This window comes from Echinops telfairi, unplaced genomic scaffold (assembly GCF_000313985.2).
Source record: "Echinops telfairi isolate 266 unplaced genomic scaffold, ASM31398v2 ScPeMD7_7469;HRSCAF=8507_1, whole genome shotgun sequence".
Lineage (NCBI taxonomy): Eukaryota > Metazoa > Chordata > Mammalia > Afrosoricida > Tenrecidae > Echinops > Echinops telfairi.
Genome location: NW_022111373.1, coordinates 113,758,163 through 113,767,815, shown reverse-complemented (window position 1 = coordinate 113,767,815; position 9,653 = coordinate 113,758,163). Strand labels below are relative to the sequence as shown.

The 9,653-nt window shown below is 42.0% G+C and overlaps 1 protein-coding gene across 1 annotated transcript in view; it reads left to right on the top strand.

Moving 5' to 3' along the window:
* The window catches only part of WDR70 (WD repeat domain 70), a 325,699-nt gene that overhangs the window by 259,766 nt on the left and 56,280 nt on the right, over window positions 1-9,653 (top strand). Inside the window, exons 11-12 of the mRNA XM_045285256.1 lie at window positions 1,690-1,789; window positions 5,583-5,667. Of these exons, the coding sequence (XP_045141191.1) occupies window positions 1,690-1,789; window positions 5,583-5,667 (185 nt within the window). The remainder of the gene's footprint in view (window positions 1-1,689; window positions 1,790-5,582; window positions 5,668-9,653) is intronic.

Below are 9,653 nucleotides of genomic sequence, written 5' to 3'. Positions count from 1 at the left end.
AAAAAAAAAAAAAGATGGCTTTTAATGAGGCCATGTGCTCTTTGATTACTGGGTGCTATCAGGTGTCAGCTCATTGACTGGGTGCCAGGAATATTGTTGGAGGTTTAAGGTTTTGTGGCTCACATTTTTCTCTAGGGTGGCTGCAAGACCAGTGGAGATAGGATTTCTTGCATTCCCTGACCTATGACTCCTAGGGAGAACCCACAGGCTATCTGAATTAGTAACGTCTCTATTTACTTACTATCGAATTTCGCTAGGAAAATTGCTAATGGCCCAGAACCGTTAGGCAACTTTTCTGTACAACACATGCGCACACACAGACACACACACACACAGACAGACACACACACACACACACACACACGCACAGCTATCTTAGAAGGAACTGTATTACTGACAGCTATGTAGGGGCAAGGTTTTTAATGTTCTAAATGTCCTCATTCATTTCTGCCTAAACCTTTTGGGGATGATCAACTTCCTAGTTTTTCGGCTTATGCCGATCACTGAATCTTAATTGAGTAGCAAGATCATCGTAGTTGATTTCCTTTCACAAGTCAACTGTGCCGGAACAACTTTAGAAGTAAAAAAAAACAAAAAACCAACAAAACACAAAACCGAAAAACAACCATGCATCAGCAACAGAGAGAGTATAGTGTGTTTGCAAGGAGACTTTTCAGGTTCAAACTCATTAGAGGTGCAACCTTGGATAAAGTACACTGTGTCTCAGTTTTCTCGTCTGTATAATGGCACACTAGTAGAAGAACTTAACTGGTGGGATGAGCGGTGAGGATTGCAGAGGTGAAGTTGTTAAGGGTACTGTGCATGGGCTATAAAAGCACCGGGTCAGACTCCACGGTTGGAACCCACCAGCCGCTCTGCAGGAGGAAGACGTGGCAGCTTGCTCCCATAGAGATTTACAGTCTTGGACGTGCTGCGGGTAGTTCTACTTTATCCTGTAGGGCATTGCAAGTCTGAATGGACTCAAGGACAGTGAGTCTGGTTTAATGTGAGGGTTAGCTGCTGCTGCTGTTGCTGTTACGCAAATCATTATCCTATAGGCAATATTAATAATGGCATAGTAAAGCTAGTTAAAGACTTGCACTCCAAACAAGCAACTCATTGCCATCAGATCAGTAATGACTCACAGTGACCATGTAGGACAGGGTAGAACTCCAAAGTTGTCCGTCTTTCCAGGAGTAGAAAGCCTCATCTTTCTCCTTCAGAGTGGCTGGTGGATTCAAATCGCTGAGCTTTCAGTTAGCCCACCATGTCACCAGTGATGGTGTGTGTGCACAGTGGCTGCCATGTACCAGAAACACAATAAAGAGTTGGGAGTTACTAAAGAATATGCTTACTCTGTAATTTTCTGTGTATATTTGCTCTTAGAAATATAGGAGAATGGTCCGTGGTGGGTCTGATCAGAAGAATTGACTGCAGTGAGTCTCGCAAGGCTTAGAACTGGTCGAGGCAGCCTGAAAAACCATCTCCTGCTGACCTTCTCTCTTCTTTCGTCTTAGGAAACAAATACCTGTTGGGAAAAGCCTACAGACTTTCTTCTTCCTTTCCCCCTAAAAGGAAAGTCGATGCGATTCTGGGGAATGAGGATCGTACCTGTGTGTGCCCATTTGCTGATGTCACACAGAAGCATTCTCAGCTGAGGTGCTAACACTTTGCTTCTCTTCACAATAGGTTCACCCTAAATTCCACTATAAACAAGCTCACCAACCAGGCACAGACACTTCTTGTGTGACCTTTTCCTATGATGGCAATGTCCTTGCCTCTCGTGGAGGTAGGTTGAAAGAAAAACAAAGTTACTTTGTGAATAATATTTAACTCTGTAGATATATGTAACACTTAATATCTTAGTAAAACTAGCTGCATTTTTTGTTAATGTACTTTTACAATCTAATTTTTTTTAGTATTTCCAACTTGATAATATTTAGAGCGTAGAAAGTGAACTAGAAAAAAGTTGAAAATATGTACTTTTTTCTTCCTTAAATATTTATTTTAGCTTTGAGTTCTGTAAGAGATGGAGGTCCCCAAGGATGAACCTGAGATATTTTGTAGATGAGGATCTGCTTTCTCTGTCATTTTATAATTCTGTGTCTGGTATTTCAGGGCCTTCTGTTTGTTCATGATTTGTTTTTTTGTTTTTTTGCTTTTGTTCGCTTCTTTGTGTTTAAATTCAAACACTAACTCAATTCAGCTAAAAAAGTCACATACCTGGATGTTAACTTTTTAAATAGTACATACTTATGTATGATTGTATTATAAATGTACTTAAACACATTCATATGATTGGATGCAGGTTGTTTCTGATTTTTTGCTAAATCTTGCTCACATGGTTAGGCTGTGTATTGACAGATAAGATGGAATATAGAGATGAGAATTTATGAGAAAAGCATTATGGGAACGTATGGGACATGACTGATGTATTCTAGAGGGACCATTTGTGGAGAGAACAAAGAAAGAGCAGGAAAAATAGGCTAAGCCATGCCCTAGAGCAGGGGTCCTCAAACTTTTTAAACAGGGGGCCAGTTCACTGTCCTTCAGACCCGTTGGAGGGCTGGACTATAGTTTAAAAAAAAAAACTGTGAACAAATTCCTATGCACACTGCACATATCTTATTTTGAAGTAAAAAACAAAACGGGGCAAAAACGCATGGTGGACTGGATAAATGTCCTCGGCATGTGGCCCGCGGGCCGTAGTTTGAGGACCCCTGTCCTAGAGGGTCTTAAATGTTAACCAAAGAGTTTAGCCTTTAATTTTAGACCAAAGAAGACACGGCACTTTAGCTAGATGCATCTAGCAACATCTTATTTACACAATCAGCTATCACATACTGATCATATGCAGAGTTAGGCAATCTGCTACGGGCTGTGTATATACTGTGACCATCATGGACAGGGTTCCTCTTCTGAAAGAATCTACCATCTAGTGTAAGGGTAGTCGGGGTAGAGGGAGGGAACAAGATTTGGCCCAGCTTTCTTTTCCATCTCACCAGTCTGTGTCCTTTATCCTTAAGAAGTCCAACTTTCCTTTCATCCAAGGAAGCCTCTTCTGCTCTATTCAAAATACCCTCCCTTTCATAATTAAAAGAAAATGCCCTTTGTATATAGTATACCTATATATGAGGGCGTACACTCCACCAAAAAACCCCAGAATCACAGTGAGTGGAGCAGAGCTTACGCATTTTGACCTGCTAGGCGAGCAGAGTGACTCACTCTGAGTTAGTGCACCCAGTGGCATCACCTGAGAAAGTTCTCTCAGGTCACAGTGAATTTTTTCATAAATGCAGTTTTGCTCGAACCTTTTTTGTGTGTGTGATGGCTGATTTAAGAGAACAGTGTGTGGCTGTGAAATTTTGTTTCCTGCTTGGGAAAAATGCTGCAGAAACTGTCGTGATATTGAACACAGCTTACAAGGACAGCACTATGGAAAAAACTCAATTGTACGAGTGGCTTTCTCGTTTCAAAAAAGGTGAACTGTCGATTGATGACAAACCTCATTCTGGATGTCCACCAACTTCCTGAAAGAATGAAAATGTTGACTTGTGCATTTTGAGTTCATTCCACCAGGTCAGACTGTTAGTCAAGCTTTCTATTTAGAGGTTCTGAAAAAATTGTATAACAGTATGTGACAAAAAAGTCTTGGTATTGCCACCATGACAATGCAGCTGCTCACGCAGCTATCTCAGTGTGTCAGCTTTGAGCAAAAACAGCATGCCTCTCTTACCCTATGCACCCTACTTACCTGACCTCACTCTGTGCGACTTGTTCCTGCAAATGAAGAAGGACAAGAAAGGACAGGGAGTCGATGACAACGTAGAAGAGGTGAAGGATAAACGAGGGAGGGGCTGTCAGCCATCCACACAGATGAGTTTGAAAAATGTCTCCAAGAATGGAATCGCAGACTGGACAAGTGTATTAAGTGTAATGGAGAGGACTTTGAAGGGGATAAGGTTGTTTTGTAAAAAAAACAATTTTAATACAAAGCTGGGTTGGGGAGGATTCCAGGTTTTGGTGGGGTACCCCCTTGTATGTTGTAGTGGCTCTGGGTTCTCTACGAACCCAAAAAACCAAACTCACTGCCATGAGTCAGCGCTGACTCATAGTGACTCCCTGTGTGTTTCTGAGCCTAGCTGTTTAATTGGTGTTGAAAGCCCAGTCTTAATCCCAAGGAGCTGCTGATAGTTTTGAACTGCCAACCATGAGGATTGCAGCTCAACATGGGGCCACTATACCACCAGGGTTCCTAATCCTCTAGGAGGGATTTACAAATGACAGATGCTCTACTTAGATGTTTTCAAGTTCACTGGCATCTTTGGGGTGGCATACTCCAGTTTACAAGGTGGAATAGGAAGGAGGGCTGTGTAGTTTCAAAATTCAGAGGATTTTGAAAAAGGCCAGACTCCACACAATTAATAAACTGTTTCGGTGGTAATTCTTACCTTTACCTTCTATCCAAGAATAGCTGTTGGTTGTCTTGGGCGGCTGAGGCAGCATCTGTACTAGATTCCATCACTTTCCTTCCTGGGCATACACGATATGGCAGAAGGAGGTCTGGTCAGCAAAGAGTTGCTTGGACTTGTAAGGTCCTCCAGCTAGCTGCAGAACTTGATGGCTAGTGGAACGGTTGAGTGCAGATTAATGTTTTCCTTTTGTTTAAGGATTATGGTTTTCTATATAACCTTTGTAAAGACTTCAGTTACAATAGAGGGATGTTCCAAAAGTTCTCCCAGTGCAAGCAGGTGCAAGAGGCCAGTTAGTTGTGGATTTCAGAAGAAGGATCGCTGGGGAGAGACTGGGGATTTTCATTTGAACTCTCCACTCCCCTCTCTTGCACCTGATACTAATTCCTTGTTGGGCCACAGAAGGTGGGGCAGATTTCAGCTGTGGGCACTGGGGAGAAAGGCCAGCAAAGACTTTACTTCCATGAGCTTTTGGCTTTTTTACTGGTCAGGAATTAGTAGCACTGTAGAACTATATTTTAAAAAGTGATTCTTGAAAGAACGTTCATTATCCTTTAAGTGCCTGGGAAAATCTGTGCTCCCCCATGAAATGAAGAATGATAGCAGCAGGTAGAGTTATAGCGGAGGAGGGAAGGGGGAGCCACATGGCTCTCCCTCATTAATGCTAATGGATGGCCCTACCTTTGCACCCTGGGAAAGAGGATCTGTTGTGAATTGAAAAATTTTCAGTCCTGGTGGTTATTAGATTCAGATCTCCTCGGGAAGTCAGGTTGTGCTCAAATACACCACCGGGAACTGCCATCTGCTTTAAAATCACACTTTGATGGATTCTCCAGGGTCTCTTCTAGCCGGGAGTTGCTGCATCTACAGGAGAGCCATTCTTCAAGGCCAATTCATTATCATCCAGCTCTCTACTGTTCTCACAACCACTGTTTTCAAGCTCCCTGCACAATTAATAAAAGAAAACCCGCATATGTGCATCTGTTAGTTTTCATTTTCTTTCTGTTCAAAATAATTAATCCACTAACTTTAGCAATCTGTAAACTTGGAAGAAATTTTTTTTTCAAAATTCACATTTCCTTATTTTTTTCCTTCTCATTCTTCTAACAGGTGATGATACATTAAAATTATGGGATGTCCGACAGTTTAATAAGCCACTTTTTTCAGCCTCTGGACTTCCTACCATGTTTCCAATGTAAGTAGCATATTTTTAATATTTGATCAGCATAGGAAAATGACAAAGAAATTTCTTACCTGAATTTTAACTTAGATATCATTTAGATCTTGTGGAAGAAAAGAACTTGAGTAGGGCAAACCAAGCAGGGAACATAACAGATCAGCAATGGGAGCAAAGCCAAGCCATAAAACCCCTGAGAAGCCCCCAAAATAGACTTCAGGCTAGGAGGGGCAGTTCCCAGAACCCCCCAGGACTGGTCAGGAGATAGTCATAAAGGTCAGCAGATAGACCTGGAATTATGCATGCTTTCTTGCTAGTATTTTTTTCTTTTTCTTTTCTGTTTCCTCTCTTTATTCAATCTTTTCTTTTTGTTTGTCTACCAATATGAAATAGGTATGGGAAGTAAGCCTGGGGAGAAAACAACGGGACCAACGGTTTTGGAGGGAGCTGGTGGGAGGAGAAAGCAGGGGAAAGGAGTGGTGAGGAAACAACGCTATAGACAGGGGAACAACTAGGGAATTAAAAGCAACAATGAGGAGGACTCAGAGATTCCCGTGGTGGTGGAGCAACAGCAATCCAGCTGAGAGGAATTACTAAAAGGCAGAAGAAAAGCAAGCTTGATGATGGGGCAGGAGGAAGGTAAAAGGAAACACAGGAAAGATCTAGGAAGCAGAGCTATGGATAGAGGTATAAACATAGGTGTGCACTTATGTAAATATATTAATTAATAAAAATAGGGGTATTGGACTATGTACATATAGCAATGCATTGAGGAAGTGGATGGACTTTGGGCTACTAATCAAGCCTTCCCTCAACACAAGAACACTTTGTTCTAACAACACTTTGGTATTCTGTGGTGTTCACCCTCCCAAGCACAATCACTGAAAACAAAGTGGGTGCATAAGCAAATGTGGTAAAGAAAGCAGATGGTACCCCGCTATCAAAAGATATAACGTCAGAGGTGTTAAAGGCTTGAAGTTAAATAAGCAGCCATCTAACAGAGAAGCAACAAGCCCTATGGAAGAAGCACACCAGCCTGTGCGATCATGAGGTGTCAACGGGATTGGGCAATAGTCATCAGAATGAAAAAACATATTGTTGAGAACAGAGGGTTGCAGTTGGAGTTGGAGCAGAGACCCAAAACCCATCTGTAGACAATAGGACATCCACTCACAGAAGAGTCACAAGGAAGGGATGAGTCAACCAGGGCGCCGTATAGCACCAATGAAACACACAATATTCCTCTGGTTCTTTGATGCTGCCTCACCACCACCACCCCTCAACTGACATGACCCCAGTCCTGATAGGGCTAGACCGGAACATGTACACTGGTAGAGATACGAGCTTATGACACAGCCCCACAGGAACAGAAATGAGAGTAGCGATACCAGGAGGGTAGGGGAAAGGTCAGGAGGAAAGGTGAACTGATCGCAATGATCGACGCATTCTGCACCCACCTCCGGGGGGAGTAGGATGCAGAAACGTGGGTGAAAGGAGACAGCAGTTGGTGCAAGATATTAAAACGATAGTAATTTATAATTTATCAAGGGGTCACAAAGGTCGAGGGGAGGATAGAGGGGGAAAAAAGAGGAGCTGATAGGCTCAAATAGAGAGTAAATGTTTAGAAAATGTTGATGGCGACATATGCACAAATGTGCTTGATACAATTGGTGTATGGAATGTTATAAGAGCTGTAGGAGCCCCCAATAAAATGATTACAAAAATAAAATTATGTTCCCTTTAAAAAAAAAAAGAACTTTAAAAGTGATTGTAATCTGGCTTTGTTTTGTTTTTGTTTTTCCAAAGATATATTTTATTTTTCCTTTTCATTTTGCACATTCTTCAGGCTGTACATTTTTCCCCTGAGGTTAAATGTTGTATGTGTGTTCATGTTTATGTATAGTTATATACTGTAGGAATGTGCAGGTTTTGAAGCAGGAACCATTTGAAAATATTTAATTATTTAAATGTATCATTGACGGGGTAGTGTTAGGAGATGCCAATGAGTTGGTTCCAACCCATAGCGATCTCAAGCACAACAGAATGTAACGTTGCCCGGTCCTGCACCAGCCTCACAATTGGCCCTATGCTTGAACCCCGTTATTGCATCTACTGTGTTAATCCATCTTATTGAGGGCCTGCCTCTTTACTTTATTTCACTGCCTTTCTACTTTACCGAGGAGCCCTGGTAGTGTAATGATTACACACAGGGCTGTTAACCACAAGGTCAGCAGTTTGAAGCCACCAGTTGCTCTTAGAGAGTAAAAAAATGAGGCTCTCTACTCTTGTAAAGAGTTACAGTATCGGGGAACTGATTACAAGGTTCTACATATAACCCCCTCCCTGGGGGACAGACAACAGAAAAGTGGGTGAAGGGAGACATCATACTGTGTAAGACATGACAAAATAATAATAATTTATAAATTCTCAAGGTTTCATGAGGGGAGGAGAGGTGGGGAGGGAGGGGGAAAAAATGAAGAACTGATACCAAGGGCTTGAGTAGAAAGCAAATGTTTTGAGAATGATGATGGCAACAAATGTACAAATGTGCTTTACACAATGGATGGATGTATGGATTATGATAAGAGTTGTATGAGCCCCCAATAAAATGATTAAAAAAAAGTTACGGTATCAGAAACTCACAGGTGCAGTTCTGCCCTGCCCTGATTGACTTGCTGACCGTGAGGTTTCCTACTTTTCCAAGCATCATGGGTAGGCCTCTGTATCTGGGGTCTTCCAAAATGTAAATTATCATTCTAACAAAGAATTGCCAATTGTTTCTGAGCATGTTTAGTGTAGCTGTTTCTCAGTGTCTCAGTGTCTTTCTTATCAGCACTCCAGTTGATCAGTCAGTGTTCTTCATTTGGTCATGAATGCTTTAGTGCCTTTCTACTCAGTTGGTAAATATTTTTCTGAGGTTGCAGACAAATGGGCAGCTGAGGTGAGATCTGACCTCTGAGCCCAGGGTTGGTGCCTATAAAAAATGTTCCTAAATTGAGTGGACCTGAAATTTCAAGTCTGTGTTTAGTAATAACGAGCAGGACAGGCTTGAAGGGGATGACTCGTCATGGGGGGAAACTGTGATGCGTAGAGCACAAACTGTACCATGGTTGGTCCACTGCCCAGAACACCTGTCTGTGACAGCAAACAAACAGGAATTTATCGCTGATAAGAGCTCCAGATATCGGCAGCACAACAGGTGAGCACTGTTAACCGAAAGCTCGACTGTTCAGACCCACCCCATGATTGACTCTTCAGGGTCTGTTCCCATAGAGACCACAAGCCTTGACAACTGTAGGAGGCATTGTTACTCTGTCCTATGGGGTTGCTATGACGTGGCATCGACTTGATGGCCTTAACAACAACATAGCTTCGGGTCAGTGATAGAGGGGGCCCAATCTGTGACAACAAGCTGTAGAATCCTCACGCTCCGCTGTTTTCTCGTGTGCCAGTGGGGCCGTGTGCCCCGGATTCAAGGTGCTGGACTTGCCCCAATTCACATGATGTGGCATGTGGGTCTGGAGCGAGAGTAGTGAAAGGAAATTTTTTAAATGACCAAAAGAACCACTCACTTCTTCAACATTAGTCATCTGAAGAATCTGAGGATTTCCCACGTGCCCTTTGTGTTAAAAATATCAGATAGAAACTAAAGGCATGAGTTCTAGAACCCAACTGCTGAAGTTTGAACCCCAACTAAACTAAGACCACTTGTGTGATTTGGAAAAGGGTTTTCTCGTCTGCAGAATGGGGACAGTAGCCTCCTAGGACTGTGGATGGAAGAGTAAATGAATGAATAGCAAGAAACACTGGGCTTATTGGAAGTTCTCTATAAGAGTTAACTTTTACAGTATCGATGCTGTTTGCATTTTATTTATTTATTTATTTTTCCCATTCCTTATAATGATTTTCTTTTCTTTTTTTTAATTAATCAATTTATTGGGGCTCATACAATTTATCACAATACATAGATCAATTGTGTAAAGCACATCTATACATTTGTTGCC